Source organism: Myxine glutinosa, chromosome 4, assembly GCF_964187855.1.
Source record: "Myxine glutinosa chromosome 4, kmMyxGlut1.1, whole genome shotgun sequence".
NCBI classification, from domain to species: Eukaryota; Metazoa; Chordata; class Myxini; order Myxiniformes; family Myxinidae; genus Myxine; species Myxine glutinosa.
The window spans coordinates 152,642,075-152,658,442 of record NC_136264.1 but is presented as its reverse complement, the minus strand read 5'-3'; the positions used below and the strand labels follow the sequence as shown (position 1 = coordinate 152,658,442).

Sequence of the window (16,368 nt, the reverse complement as noted above, 5' to 3'; positions counted from 1 at the left end):
GGAAAGCCTAAATGAAAAGGCAAAATATCAGAAATTGAAGGCTTTTTTATTTTAAACGATTCATATAAACATCCGTTGAATCATATCACATGCAAATCATCAAAATCTAAACAGTACATGGCGCCCATTTTGAAAAAAGATTTGAATTCTGCAAAACGGAAGCGGCCGCTACACGTCTTTCTCAGCCGCACGTTTATGTGTGAAGAGTGTGCGCCGAATCTGTAACACGGAAGCGGCTGCTACACCTGTTTCTCAGTCGCTTTTCACATACTGCCATGTTACTTCGGAGCCGCACGTTTATATAGGAAGAGTTCGTCAGGAGTCGATCTACTCTCTCCTGGTACGTAGAATAAACAGTATTTGTAGAATTTCAACAAAAGCCATATCACTGTTCATATGGGTAAATATTATTCCATCGTGTTTGGAAAAACTGGAAAATTGGAAAACTTGGAAAAATTTGAAAAACAATATGGCCTATTTTACTCCCAGGGGTCCCAGGAATACCCACCCAAAATATCGTTGCGATGGGTTGAGTCGTTTTTGCGGTACCTTCGAACGGACGGACGGACATTTGGTGAATTATAGTAAGATGCTGGTGAATGTGGCGTTCATCCCGTTTCTGTGTTCAGTATTAAGTCGATCAGGAAGAAGAAGAAGCCGTACTACGAACTTCGTTCACTTCCAGAATTGTTTGATTTATTTGTGTTCAAATGTCTGGTGATTGTTTTATATTTATTTATGCGAATGTGTACTTGTATATAACTGTCATTAATTTATAAAGACCTAGGCACTATCGAGCGATTTTTTTTTTTTTACTCCAAAAAAAACGATTTTTTTTAATGTTTTTTTTTTTGCCTAAAACACTCCCAGACACTCACTGATGAACCTCTGAAAGTTTGAGGAAGATCCGTTCAGCCAACTCTGAGAAAAATGGCAACACACAGACAGACAGACAGACAGACATCTCTCTTATATTCCATTGTTTGTTTGTTATATTGTTGTTTCCATTGTTATATTGTAGATTGTTTTCCATTTTTGGGCATTTTCCTCAACAATGTAACTATTACAAGCACCCATTGCATTTTCTGCCGTATCATTAAGTTTTTTAAGTTCTCAAAACTATACAAGAAGCATCTCCACACTTTATTGCTGACAAAAGTTTTCCCGATCAACGATGTAGGAGATGAAAAGCGTGCCCAGAATGTCAAAAACGTTATTTCGGAACGCTGGAGTGTGAAATCAAATACATAAAACTGATTGTGGCCCACTCATACGGAAAAATCCTAACTTTATAAGTGCATGTGAATAGTGAATAACGAAGGGGAGTATTTCCTGGGAATGACCCACAATTTCAACCCAGGACATCGACCTAAATCAGAGCATCAAGAACTACACTATGTTGGGCCAATATAGCAAATTAGAAAGCAAAAACAATATCATGTACTTATTGTGGCATTTTAAACATTTTTAGATACCAGGTATATCCATCAAAGATCATGACATCAGGTATATCCATCAAAGTCGTGTTCGCCGATGTCTGCTGCCAATGTTATACCAATGTAAAGATGGTGCACAATCAACAAGGGTGTTTGCACTTTGATGAACACCAAACATTAAAAAGTTAACCGAAGTAGAACGAACTTAAAGGAATAACAATTGAAAAATGCAAAACTAATTGCCAGGAGAGTGATATTTCAGTTGCTGTTGGTGATTGCACTGCTTTCAGCAATGATAACAATATAATTTCATTAATCATGAGGCAATGTCTTGGGGAAGGTAATATAAGTATATCAACAATTGGGTATTTGAACAAATAGGTATGTTGGTGCCTAGAAATTAATTATATTAACCATCTGAACTTCCATTGCAAGTCACATGGTCTATGGTTTCTGGTGAATGACTCCAGCCACTTCTAATGTCCGCATTGGACAATACTGTAGGCCAAAGGTTCCTTATTTCTAACAGTGTGTGGATCTTACACCTCAGTACTGTCTCCAATAATATCACGTGACACCCTCCGGCAGTCTCCAAAAGGACCCGAAGGATTTGGTCGTTTCCTAGATTTTCTTGCTCTCGTCTTAAGTCGCCTTGCTCGGATCACCAACCAAATGACGACCGCCATTGTGAGCATTGCAGCTAGCATTCCCACAACAACGAAGGCCCAGTCACCACCACTACTCCCAAATACCTCATTTTCACGTTTACCATGTGGCTTCTCCCATATCTCTGCATCACCTTCTGGTGAGATTTTGACGAGACTACGTGCCCCACTCATCTCTCGAAGTAAAGGCAAATGTCGCATATTGGTTCCGTGTCCATCTTCGGGGTCAAGATCATTGAGCAGGGACGCGGAACGGCGCAAGCGAGGGGCTATCGCCAGATTGTCGGGTAGTTTTTCATACTCCAACGAGCTTCTCTTCCGTAGTGTGTGTAGTGTCCGTGAGTACACAGTGTACACCACATGGATGTACCATTCCTTGTTACCAGATACCTGAATAAACACAATGCAGGGAAAAAAAAAACTTTCATTATCTCAAAATCTTTCATTGGACAACTCCTGTATAGTTTATTACCCTCGCCAGAGGAGTGTTTTGCATGTGAGTCCGTTTGTTTGTCTGTTTGTTAGTTGCGAAAATCGAAGATTTTTCAAGTATATTGGTTGGTCTTGTGCGTTATTCCGTCTGTTTGTCTGTCTGTCTGTCTGTCTGTCTGTTTGTCTGTCTGTTTGTCTGTATCTCAGTCGCCTACAGGGCACAATTTTCAACCCATCCTGACGAAACTTCACCAAGTTGTATAGGTCGTCCCAATTGAGAAGCCAATTGTTTATGGGGTCAAAAGGTCAATAGGTCAACATAGGCCAAAGGTCACCAACTTTGTCAAATTTCTAAAATCCTCAATTTTCATCTGATTGACTTGAGATTTTAAGAGGATTTGCGTATCTGGTCACTGAATTTAACCACCAACTATTTTTGAGATCAAAATTGACCAAAAAGTCAAAATAGGCCGAATTTCTAAAATCCTCAATTTTCATCCGATTTACTTGAAATGTTAAGAGGATTTGCATATCTGGTCACTGAATTCAACCACCAACTATTTTTGAGGTCAACATAGGCCAAAAGGTCAACATAAGCTATATTTCTAAAGTCCTCAATTTTCATCCGATTTACTTGAAATGTTAAGAGGATTTGCATATCTGGTCACTGAATTCAACCCCCAACTGTTTTTGCGGTCAACATAGGCCAAATTTCTAAAATACTCAATTTTCATCCAATTGACCTGAAAATTTAAGAGCATTTGCATATCTGGACACTGAATTCAACAACCAATTATTTTTGAGGTCATTATAGGCCAATAACTTATTTTAGGGATTTCGCAAGTATCGTGCTATGCACGACATATTTCTTGTTTGTCTGTTTGTCTGTTTGTCCACAAAGAATAAATATGATTTTCTCTGCAACGGTTAGTCCGATTGACGCCCAGGAATTTTTTCACCATAAGTGCACCTCCTCCTGTATAATTTTTCAATGATACATCTTTCAAACTACATCATGGGTCACGTGGTAGGGCGTCATCTTGGAAAAACCAAAAACTTTGCCTCAATAATGGAAAAACCTCTATAATCTATATCTCCAAAAGCGCTGCATATAAAACATTGAGACATGGCTCATTGTAAAGAACTTTGCATGGGGAATAACATATGTTAATTATGATGTCATAGGTTCCTCCATTATGACGTCATAATTCGACAAGTACAAAACTTCAACCGATCAAGATGAAATTTATTGAGCATCACCTATGGTTAAATTGGTGGAAAAAATAATAATGATGATGTCACCGGTCACGTGGTTCGGCTGTCATATTTTAACACAAAAGCCTTAAAAACACGTCCTGGCGAGATCTGCAATCTCTGATTGCTCTTTCTTGTTTCATTATGGAAAGCTATCCATACAATACGTAAACACGGGGAGGGGGACAGCTCAGACTGGGGCTTACAAACAGGGAGACGATTTCCACCATATTTGCACAGTTAATAAATTGATGGTCCTTGAAGTTTTCTGTTGAAGAATGTCATAAAGTATTCTTTCACCTGTAATTTAGTGCCATCTGCCAGATATTAAGACCTCAATGCTGAAGTTTTAGAAAAGAATGTTGGTGCCTCTCATCTAAATATTGTTCCCCAAAATGTGTTACCTGAAACAAAGGGTCAACCTGTAGGTGAAAGCCATCTGATCCTGGCTGCTTGATGAGTGAGAGAGCTTTTGGATCACCTGACGCAAGATGGCTGTGAAATGGGACATCCCGAAAGGACAACACCTGTGTTTCTGGCTGTGCTCTGTCCTGCTCAACAGAGAAAAAAGAGAAGAATCAGAACTGGGAAAGGAGAAAAATGTTGAGTTGAAGAGGAGGGAAGTAAAATATAATTAAGGAATAATAAAAAATGAAAATGCTACACTTTGTAATTTTCATTACTGTATGTGGGGATTACCATCACCATCATGATCATCATAACCATTGCTTTCCATGGATATTCTTCCTGTTATGACTCACCAGTACTTTGAACCGATGCAGTAATGAAGGAGTATCAGCAAGGCAGCCAAGCTCACCCTGTTCTGGCTTATACTTTGGCACGTAACCGTCTGCCCCGGTGCACAGGAACACCTTTTCCACGTGACAGTCGTATTGTGATCCCAGATTCTGCAGTGGGTCCACCATTAGCCGACCAAACATGGTGCTTCCTAAGGAGAGGTCATCAGCAAGAGTGAAGGAGTCATACAGCAGGTAACCTTGTTTTGCCATAATGTTTCCTAATTACATCCGCCACTGAAGGTGGATGAAGGTTGTTTTCACCCCTGTTTGTCTGTCTGTTTGTCTGTAAACAAAATATCTCAAAAAGTTGTCGACGGATTCGGACAAAATTTGGCAGAGAGTTAGTGTATGTGGCAAGGACTAAATGATTAGATTTTGGTGAAGATCCGGATTCGGATCCGGCTACTAGAATTTTTAAAGTGATTCTTCACCATTGGGAGATAGTGAAGGACAAAAACGATACATAGCAGGATTAAAAAAAGTTATGGACAGATTTGGACGAAACTTGGTGGAGAGGTTGGGTGTCTGACAAGGACGATTCGATTCGATTTTAGTGAAGATCTGAATATGGATTCGTATACGAGAATTATTTAATTTTTAAGTGATCCTCCACCATTGGAAGTTTGTGTCAAAAACGATATATAGCAGGATATCTCAAAAAGTTGTGGACGGATTTCGATGAAACTCGGTGGATAGATTGGGTCTGTGACAAAGGCGAATCGTTTCGATTCTGGTGAAGATCTGAATGTGGATTCGGATATGAGAATTATTTAATTATTAAGTGATTCTTCACCATTGAGAAATCGTGCAAAAAGCGATATATAACATGATATTTTAAAAAGTTATGGACAAGTTATGACTAAACTTGGTGGACGAGGTGGTTAAGTGACAAGAACAAGCCGATTCGATTGCGGTTCAGGTCCGAATCCAGATCCGGCCTATCATTGGGATACAACACAAGCTGTTCGGCCTAGCGGAGGGATGCTCTGTACCGAGTGCCCTTCTAGTTTATAACTGTATATCTGGATGATGCTCATTATACATTTTCTGTTTGTTGATGTCTTGCTATTTGAGGTTGGACTATATCAGAAGTCGATGGCTTGCCATTAAAGGCCATAAATCATTCTTCGCACATAACTTGAGACAAACATAAATGGGTTTGTAGCAGCAAGATGTAAGCTAAGATGGCGGTGCAGTTGCTCTCTTAAAATATTTATTACCCATCTAGATCCTTCCTCGTTGCTACGCAGCACAAGGATGCCTGCCTACTCTTCGCGAAGGACACCGTGGGATTTTAAACATCCACCACCTAATTTTTTTAACATCCTGATTCTCATGCACTGATTTTTAACATCCTGACATTGATGCACACACGGTATTGACACACCTTCAGGGAACGTCACATCTGCATCATGTGGAAAACCCATGGAGTTGTTGGAAAGCCACAGAGATTCCTGGTTGCAAAGTATCAGATGAGTATTCAGAGTGAACTCCAGAGAAACGGGATCACTCACCTGGGAGCACACGTGATAAATAAGGCTCAGATATAGAGTGTGATGGAGTCGTTAAATTTAAGGATAAAAAGAGGATAACAAAACCAGACTTCTTCATTCGTATGAAGCACAAGGCTGCGGGGTAGCATCATTAGAGGGGTCAATATATGGTTGAACCCCAAAAAAATTGATACAAAAGGTTTTTCAATGGATTCTGGTACCATTGGGCATGCTAAATAACATACTAAAAATCTAGTAACATCTGACTTCCGGAAAGGGGTCATTTTCAAGATGGCGTCCAAGATGGCCGCCGGGAGCTTAAAATGGCCATATCTCAATTATTATTCAACCAAGAAAGGTGGTTTTGGTGTCTAACCCTAGGTTTTAGGGCCCAAGGAATCAAATTGAATCAATAACATAACCATCAGTTAATTATTTATTGACAAGTCCAAGATGGCATCCCAAGGTGACATCCTGATCCACTAAAATGGCTCTGTCGAATAGTAGTCAACCTAGAGAGATTTTTTCAGTGTGTATACCTAGGTTTAAGGCACCCAGGAAATCATCAAAATTACTTAAATAAGCACAAAGTAATCAGGTAATCCAGAAAGCCAGGTTTACCAGCCAATTAGGCATTTGTTGTCTTATACAGTTAGTCGCTATTCATCGTCATCCTCCGACTCACCAGCTAATGAACCAAGTGTGTGTTTCAGATTGGAGATAAGAGTGTAATGTGTCTACACCACTGCCACCTGTGACTCCAGTCCACAGTATTCAGTGATCATTACAGACAAAGGTTTGTACAAAGCTTGAGAGGTTATGGCAAGGGACAGACTATTTTATATTGGGGAGGGGGGGGGGGGGGGACTGAAAAATCTGACAAACAATTTATTTTCATCTCAAAAGGAATAAGTATATTATTTGGTACATGTATGCATAAACAAAATCCATATTTTCTAGACATTTCCAAAAGAAATGTACACTTGTAATGCTCCAGACAGTCTCTTGAAGGTCATTCATTGTAACTGCTCCACTGCCTGCAAGACACTCCGCTGCTCTTGTAGACGATATGGACTACCATGTACTACTGCCTGTGGACCGTGCCAACTTGAAGAATGTGACAATCCACATCACAAGTTTCTTCCAGAGGAGTCGGAGGATGACGATGAATAGCGACTAACTGTATAAGACAACAAATGCCTAATGGGCTGGTAAACCTGGCTTACTGGATTACCTGATTACTTTGTGCTTATTTAAGTAATTTTGATGATTTCCTGTGTGCCTTAAACCTAGGTATACACACTGAAAAAATCTCTCTAGGTTGACTACTATTCGACAGAGCCATTTTAGTGGATAAGGATGTCACCTTGGGATGCCATCTTGGACTTGTCAATAAATAATTAACTGATGGTAATTTTATTGATTCAATTGGATTCCTTGGGCCCTAAAACCTAGGTTTAGACACCAAAACCACCTTTCTAGGTTGAATAATAATTGAGATATGGCCATTTTAAGCTCCCGGCAGCCATCTTGGACGCCATCTTGAAAATGACCCCTTTCCGGAAGTCAGATGTTACTAGATTTTTAGTATGTTATTTAGCATGCCCAATGGTACCAGAATCCATTGAGAAACCTTTTGTATCAATTTTTTTGGGGTTAGGTGAGTTTTTTTCGTATATTGACCCTACTACATTGGCTGGAAGGCACGGCCGTGCCGCTGATGCAGTGCCCTCTGCTGGTTAGGGCAGGAAGATGTAATTTGGCTGGGGTGCCGGCGATAGCTCGCCTACTGTTCGCGAAGGATACCGTGGGATATTTAACGTCCACCATCTAATGCTGGCAAATTTTAATATTCCTACAGGTCGCACAAGATCTGCCAGCAACCCTCTTCTGGTGAAACTGCCAAAATCAAGACTCTCTGCTCACCTTCAATCCTCCCGCCTCTGGAACAAACTCCCTCACTCTCTTCAATCCCACTCCTCCCTCCAGGTCTTTAAAACAGCTGTTCACCACCATCTCTTATCTTCCCCCATCCAAAACCTTGATCTTTTCTACCCCCGCTAATTCACCCCAGATCCACCTTTTTTGAAATATCGACTTCTTTCCTGGAAGTTCGAGCAGTGTCCATGTGTTTTATACCTCTCCCACCCCCCACCTCCATTCCCAACAAATCCACAGTACTGTAGTCTTCTGAACTCAACTGAAATAAACATCTGTACAGCTTTAGAAATTGTGTCATTCTTATTGACAACAACTAGTCAAGTTATTCAGTGTTATTGGCCTTAGTGCATCAATCGTCACCTGTGCAGAAGTGGATTAACCTGCTGTTTGTATAACACTGTGATGATGTAATACTATGTATGACAGGGGCTCAAACTCAAGACCCCAAGACCCCAATAGCCAGCCACCTTAACCGTTAAGCCAACACCAGGCTGTACGATTTAATAAATTTTTTAATTTTATAATTATATAACATGCTGCTTTAACTGCAAAATGTGGTTAAATGTTGTTTTTGTTACCCATCAAATTATGATCCATACTATTATAGCATCGTAATTGGTGGGCTTGTTAATTATCTTCGGTGTAGTCGTGTATCATGTAACAACCATTCATGCCTGTTGAAAGCGGACGTGAAGCGGGAAGGCGACAGGACTCTGGGGGCTACAGCCACCGGAGGGAGAGAATTCTTGGTTGGAAAGGGCTGTGCAGGGAAGCAGGTGAAGCATGTAGACCCCAGAATAGTCCCTCACCTGAACACACACAATGGATGTACATTGTTAAAATGTACCGGGAAGAGGATGTCCAAATATACAATAAACTAGGTAAGCACCATGACATGGACCCCATGGTTCAAATGTTTCAATCTTGACACACAGTGTCCTAACAACAAAGAGCAGAGATTTCAAACCCTCGCCAGGATGTGTTTTCAGTGGTTTTTAAGGCTTTTGTGTAAAAAAAAAAAATGGCGGCCGACCACGTGACCGATGACGTCATCATTATTTTTTCTCTCCACCAATTTATTCCTACATTATGCTCAATAAATTTCATCTTCATCAGATGAAGTTTTGTACTTGTCAAATTATGACGTCGTAATGGAGGCACCTATGACATCATTATGAACAGATGTTATTCCACATGGAGAGTTCTTTACAATGAGCCATGTCTCAATTTTTTTCTATGCAGCGTTTTCGGAGATATAGAGGTGCAAATGTTTTTGGTTTTTCCAAGATGGCGGTCGAACCACGTGACCGATGACGTCATCGTTACTTTTTTTTCTCCACCAATTTATTCCTACATGATGCTCCAGAAATTTCATCTTGATCGGATGAAGTTTTGTACTTGTCGAATTATGACGTTATAATGAGGTACCTATGACATCATTAACATATTTTATTCCCCATGGAGAGTTCTTCACAATGAGCCATGTCTCCATTTTTTCCTATGCAGCACTTTTGGAGATATAGAGGTGCAAAGGTTTTCGGTTTTTCCAAGATGGCGGCCGAATCACGTGACATATGACGTCATAATTAGCATTGAAACGTTTTCCCGGTGGAGTTGCACCTATGGTGAAAATTTCCTGTCAATCGCACCAACGGTTGCAGAGAAAATCATGTTTATTCTGTGCGGACAAACAAACAAACGGACTCAAATGCAATAACGCGTCCTCAGGCGAGGGTATAATATTATTTGCTTCCATTGTAAAGTAATAACAAAGATCCTAGGGAGCTCGCATGCTGAGTATACCACTAGTGATGCACAGAATGCAAAAGTAAGACCATGATCCTTTAATCAGCTCTCATAACAATGCAATGTAATCTGTATTTCCTTGTCGGTCTCCATCTTCCTACATCCCATCCCACTCCAGCCAAGACATACAATTCCACAGGTTACTCAAAACATTTTGACTCAAGTTCAGGGGGGATGAGTTGAGAAAATGAAATTGACTAAAGAAAGAGGCAATTGGAATGGAATGGAATGGGATTGGAAGTTGAGAAAAAAAAAATACATTGGAAGTTGAAATATAGAAGATGAAAGCCCACCAATTTCCCGAATTTCCAGTTTTTCCTTCATCAGTCGAGTTTGCTTCTGTATCCATCTTGTCCACCCTGTGCGTCTTCCCCTACCTGTCATCCCTTCCCCTTATTTGTCCAAATGTCCCTCTATTTTGACTCTCAATACTGCAGTTGATGTGTCCGTCCTCCTCTCTTTTTCCGGTTCCTTTTGTTCTGTTGTGTCCTGATCCTTTCTATGTTCCAGCCCTTCCACAAGCCTTGACTTTGTGTCCAAAAAAAAGGAATGGGAAGAGATTCATTTTATGTACATAATATGTAGATTTCCTCTTACCCAGCTTTCGCAAACTTGTGAGAAGTCAAATGCATTTTGACATCGTTTTCACGACTTTGCTTTCATATTGCAAGATGGTCACCCTCCCAGCACCACTTACATAAATGGAGATCTAGTCATTGTTTCTCAGGTCTGCTTGCCTGACCTCTTGCTTAATTGAGAAGCCAACAAGTCCCACTTAATTACTTTGTTGCTGTATCTGATGAACAGGTAAGCCAAGGTAACACCGAGGCAGAACGCTACCTGCTTGCATCGCTGTGAATATGAGATTAGGGAATTATAGTGATTATAGAGCAGTGTGAAAAGGACTTACGGCAAAGTCGGACGTGAAACTCCAGAGCTGCGATGGCTGATGAAAGGTGGGTTCACTGCGCAGCAGGCGCAAAGAAAAGGTCAGACCAGGGTGAGCAGCAGACGTCACTAATGAGGTCATTGATGAGGCTAGGAGGTTGAAAGGTAACAACCCATTAATGCCATTTCCATCATTTTCGCATATTGTCAGTTGTCTGCTAACAATATTACAAATATATTTCTCGCTGTCTGCTGAATGTTTGTGCTAACCGCACCGATAGGTAGTCCCAAGTTGGTCTCCCTTCTCAAAAATAGTGTGAGGCATGATGCAGCATCCTGCATTGCAGATTGTCCTGATTTGGGCTAAGATGCTAGAGTTTCAGGGTGGCCTATGTAAGCCTATTTGAGGACCCATGATTCCTGCAAGTCGATTACTGTACATACCTGGATGTGAGTGTACGAAAGTGCCATAGAATTGTGTCTCGGAGCGGAAGGTGACAACTAGACGGCCAGCATCGTCGATCCGCATGCTGGTGGGATACACAGCACCTGGAAGCAGAACAGGGTCAGGTAGATGGCTTCCTGTGCATCTTATTAACTTATACCTAATCTATGTATACGTGGGTAGACCAATGGCGGTGTGAGATAGGAGCTTGGTTGATGGGTAAAAAGGGAGATGGATTGGTAAAAAATAAAAATGAAGATACAAATGGATGAGTAGATGTGTGGATGAATTCAGAATAAACATGGAGGCAACTAGGAAAGGAAGGCAATTAGATTGATCAGACCTTGCAGCTCAGCCTCAGGTGCACTGCGTATGCCATCGGACCACAACACAGAGGTGTCGTACACAAAAGTGAGCACGAGTTCGGTGTGCAAGTCGAAGTGCTGCCAAGAACCAGGCCCCACCAAGGAGAACACGTACGAGACGTAGAGAGGTAGGCGTAATGTCACATACGACTGGACGAGGTCTCGGATCTGGGCAAAGTTGACAATAAAAGGTATGGAGAGAAAACCAGAGTAAGGTAACACGGCCTTTCCCTGAATGACATTTCCTGTTCAGTGATAAACACATTGTGCCTACTTTTTCAAGATCTACTATCCATCTCTTCAGAATCTGATTTCCCAGCTTAAAGTCATTAATCATGGGACTTTCACAGCAGTTATAGCCCAGTAAAAGGTCAAAATGAAGCAAGGTGGTCAACCTTTACAAAAAATAATTTAATAAGGCTACTGGTTATAATCTTCTTTACTATAATTCACCAAATGTCCATCTGTCTGTCTGTCTGTCCGTCCGTTCGAAGGTACCGCAAAAACGGCTGAACCGATCACAACGATATTTTGGGTGGGTAATCCTGGGATCTCCTGGAGTAAAATAGGCTATATTGTTTTCCAATTTCAGCTTTGGCCTCCAGCATTTGCAGGTTTGGACTCCCGTATAACGTTATTTTCCCGGGTGCCGCACAAACTGCTGCACCAATTGCTGCTCAGCTGCACCGATCGGCTGCACGGATCGGACTCGGTGACCTCGGACAAAGACCTTTTATAAGAACATGGGTTGAATCCCTGCTTGAGAGAATGCCAACCCCCTCCCCGCCATCACGGTCGTCTCTCCAACTCATAATCCCATAAGATATGTGGAAAGGACAACCCAAAACCAATTATCTTCTTTTTGATTCGTATATAAACATCATTAAAAGTAAATAATGACCTCGGCCAAAGTTCAAACGACATGCGTTTAATCTCTACATGAGAGAATTCCACATAGCTATTTGGGCGGTGTTTAAGCCAACAGATTGCTATCTCCATCGATCTTGCCGAGGCCGTAACACCTATCGGCTCAAAATCCTTTTAACTGTTGACTTCGTAGTTTTTACAATGAAGGAAATATTAACAATGTTGTTAAAAGTTTATTTTGTGAATAATTTGTGATTGGAGATATGTTGTTTGGAATGAAAAAAGAGATATCGAGTGAATGACGACATGCCGTGATCGTTTCTACTTTCCAAACGTGAACTCCGCGGATCGCCATATGCAGATTCGCCACGGTCCCACGATCGATGCTTCCATACGTGAACGTACCCGTTTGTTTGCGAACGGGTACATTTTTCATGGAAGTCCTTCACGAACTTGCTGTCCATGTCTGACGTGCGACTGAGGGTGCTACAGGAATGTGGAATTTATTGGTTTCATGCTTTAGCATTCGCCGTATCTGCATTGCCTGTTTGCTTCTGGCCTCCCACCCGTGCGTAGCACTAATTTACTCATTTCATTTTAGAACATGCCTCGGGGTAATGAAAAATCAAGGGTAAAATTTCACTACCCTAGCAGGAAGCCAGGAATCAACGAAATTGGCCACGCCCCTTTTTACATCAACGAAAATAATGTTTTTGGTTTTTTTTGCAATCCCTATCAATATGCATATCAAATGAAAGCTTATGATTCACAGAATTAAAATATTACAAATTCTCCCTCAAAAAGACGTTTGTATGTTAGAAAAATTGATGTATTCATTTATTTTTGGGTCACTCATCTAAACATAAGACTCCATAATGTCAAAGTGGATTTTTTTTTTTGAACATTTTACAAAATAATACATCTACTTTCTCAACAATCCTCTCGAAGACGTTCTGTCACTCAAGCTTTTGGGTCTCACTATCTGCCATGATCTTTCCTGGGAAAACCACATTTCCAAGCTGGCCTCCAAAGCCATTCCTCTTCTGCCCCCCCCCCTCCCCCCACCTCTGGAACAAACTCCCACACTCTCTGCAATCCCACTCCTCCCTCCAGGTATGTGAACACTTTCTGTGAACAGTTGTTCAATGTATGAACAAACAGTGCAGACCTCTCCAAGCTGGTTACTCGACAATTCAATCTTCCAGAACATACGTACAGCCATAGTTAGTACCTGTACGTACGTACAGCCACAGGTCTCCAGTATCTTTCCTTATTCCAGCACCATGGGTAGTTGCAATGGCAAAGAGTAAAGTGTTATCCTCAGGATCGGCAAGTTGGCTCCCAATGGGATCAATGAGTGCTTTTCTTTGATTTAGACCTCCTGTTATGGTCTGTGCCCTTTCTTTTCTTCTTCCTTCCACCCCCCTCCACGCCCCACCTCCGCCCCCGAGTTAGACCAAGTGGTTTGGCCCACGGGTATAAACCTATGATTGGCTGTGGGGCAGGGGAGGGATCATGAAGTTGATTCAGAGGAGAGAGTGGCCATTTTGGAGGAGGGCTCATGACGGAGTGCCTTTTCGTGTGTTGTCGAGTTTCCAGCTGCAATCTCTCCATCTGAAGGTTGTGTTTGATCAACACCTGCGGCCGCCTCTCTACCTGAAGGTTGATCTTGATTGAACTCTGGCTGCCATACCTCTACTGTTGGGGCCTGCATTGGGGCCTACCGCTGGGCCTGCATTAGGGCCTACTGCTGGGCCTGCATTGGGGCCTACCACTGGGCCTGCATTGGGGCCTACCACTGGGCCTGCATTGGGGGCCACCGCTGGGCCTGCATTGGGGCCTACTGCTGGGCCTGCATTGGGGCCTACCGCTGGGCTGCATTGGGGCCTACCACTGGGCCTGCATTGGGGCCTACTCCTGGGCCTGCATTGGGGCCTACCACTGGGCTGCATTGGGGCCTACCACTGGGCCTGCATTGGGGCCTACTCCTGGGCCTGCCTGGGGGCTTATTGTGGGGCCTGCCTTGAATGCCGTGCTTATACTAACTCTCGCTGCAGCTCCTCCAGTTCGGATCCCCAACCTGGCCTTGAGTTGATACGGGAGGATACAGTACCGGTCACATCCTCATCGTCTGGGTCTATCATCTTTTGACATCTTCAGGACCACCGGACTGTAGGTCCTCCCTTGCGAATGAATGGATTCCGAGGGGTTCCCTCAGGTCGCCCCGTCCTTTACACGAGCAGCACCCTCCAGCCCTGGTTGCCGACTCCTTCCCTGTCGTGCTGGCCTAATCTGGGTTTTCCCTCTCTTATTCCTTCTTTGTTTCCTCTTTATATATCGGAATAGATTTTGATTGTTATAACCTATAAATAAAGCCGGTTTGATCGAATGCTTGGCTTTGTGTGCTCCAAGCCGCAACACCTCCCGTCTCCTACAACTTGTCAACCCTTGTTGTTCAGATGTTAACTCTTGTTATACAACTTGTCAAGGTGCTTATATGCAAGTTGGTTGTCTCTATCTAGCCCAGAAATATCTACCTCCGGATGCTATCCTCTATTTGTACAAGACGACTCTATGCTTCCTTATGGAGTCCTGCTGCCACGTTTGCGCTGGAGCACCAGACTGTCATCTGTCCTTATTAGACAGGCTCCATAAGTGTGTAGTCAATTTGTTTGGAGTAGATCCTGGTTCGTCTCCACAAGCACTTTCACATAGTAGCTCTGTTGCTACTCTAAGTTTGTTTTATAGATATTTTCATGGGAATTTCTGTTCTGCTCTTTCCAACTTTGTACCTTCTGTCAGGGTCTTTATTCGGGAGACTCGTTTTGCCTCCACTTCACACCTATTCACTCTGGCCATACCGAGGTGTAGAACGAACAGCTCTTGAGGTAGCTTTTTCCACCTGCTACGTCAATTTGGAATTATTTGCTGGTCACATGTTTCCCCACATCTTACGATCCATTTCTTTCAACAATTTTCATTAAATTTCTACCTCTTTCATCTTTGATTGTTATTTTCTCCTTTTATTGGTTGCGACGTCTATTTTCCAACGTCGGCCTAACGTTGTATATTGGCTGCAATCACGACGTCTATTTTCCAACGTCAGCCAAACGTTGTATATGGTTGCAATCGCAACGTCTATTTTCCAACGTCAGCCAAACGTTGTATATTGGTTGCAATCGCGACGTCTTTTTTCCAACGTCGGCCTAACGTTGTATATTGGTTGCAATCACGACGTCTTTTTTCCAACGTCGGCCTAACGTTGTCTATTGGTTGCAATCACGACGTCTATTTTCCAACGTCGGCCTAACGTTGTATATTGGCTGCAATCGCAACGTCTATTTTCCAACGTCGGCCTAACGTTGTATATTGGCTGCAATCGCAACGTCTATTTTCCAACGTTGGCCTAACGTTGTCTATTGGTTGCAATCACGACGTCTATTTTCCAACGTCGGCCTAACGTTGTATATTGGTTGCAATCACGACGTCTTTTTTCCAACGTCGGCCTAACGTTGTATATTGGTTGCAATCACGACGTCTATTTTCCAACGTCGGCCTAACGTTGTCTATTGGTTGCAATCACGACGTCTATTTTCCAACGTCGGCCTAACGTTGTATATTGGCTGCAATCGCAACGTCTATTTTCCAACGTCGGCCTAACGTTGTATATTGGTTGCAATCACGACGTCTATTTTCCAACGTCGGCCTAACGTTGTATATTGGCTGCAATCGCAACGTCTATTTTCCAACGTCGGCCTAACGTTGTATATTGGCTGCAATCGCAACGTCTATTTTCCAACGTCGGCCTAACGTTGTATATTGGCTGCAATCGCAACGTCTATTTTCCAACGTCGGCCTAACGTTGTCTATTGGTTGCAATCACGACGTCTATTTTCCAACGTCGGCCTAACGTTGTATATTGGTTGCAATCACGACGGCTTTTTTCCAACGTCGGCCTAACGTTGTATATTGGTTG

General features: G+C 42.4%; 1 protein-coding gene across 1 annotated transcript in view; it reads right to left on the bottom strand.

The window, feature by feature from the left end:
• Nucleotides 1–32: 32 nt before the first annotated feature.
• LOC137425974 (FRAS1-related extracellular matrix protein 2-like) overlaps nucleotides 33–16,368 on the bottom strand; it is a 117,220-nt gene continuing 100,884 nt past the window's right edge. Inside the window, exons 18-25 of the mRNA XM_068114696.2 lie at nucleotides 11,504–11,693; nucleotides 11,160–11,264; nucleotides 10,738–10,865; nucleotides 8,696–8,830; nucleotides 5,975–6,101; nucleotides 4,549–4,736; nucleotides 4,192–4,338; nucleotides 33–2,491 (exon numbers count right to left, since the gene is read on the bottom strand). Coding sequence (XP_067970797.2) covers nucleotides 1,976–2,491; nucleotides 4,192–4,338; nucleotides 4,549–4,736; nucleotides 5,975–6,101; nucleotides 8,696–8,830; nucleotides 10,738–10,865; nucleotides 11,160–11,264; nucleotides 11,504–11,693 — 1,536 coding nt within the window. The 3' untranslated portion in view covers nucleotides 33–1,975. The remainder of the gene's footprint in view (nucleotides 2,492–4,191; nucleotides 4,339–4,548; nucleotides 4,737–5,974; nucleotides 6,102–8,695; nucleotides 8,831–10,737; nucleotides 10,866–11,159; nucleotides 11,265–11,503; nucleotides 11,694–16,368) is intronic.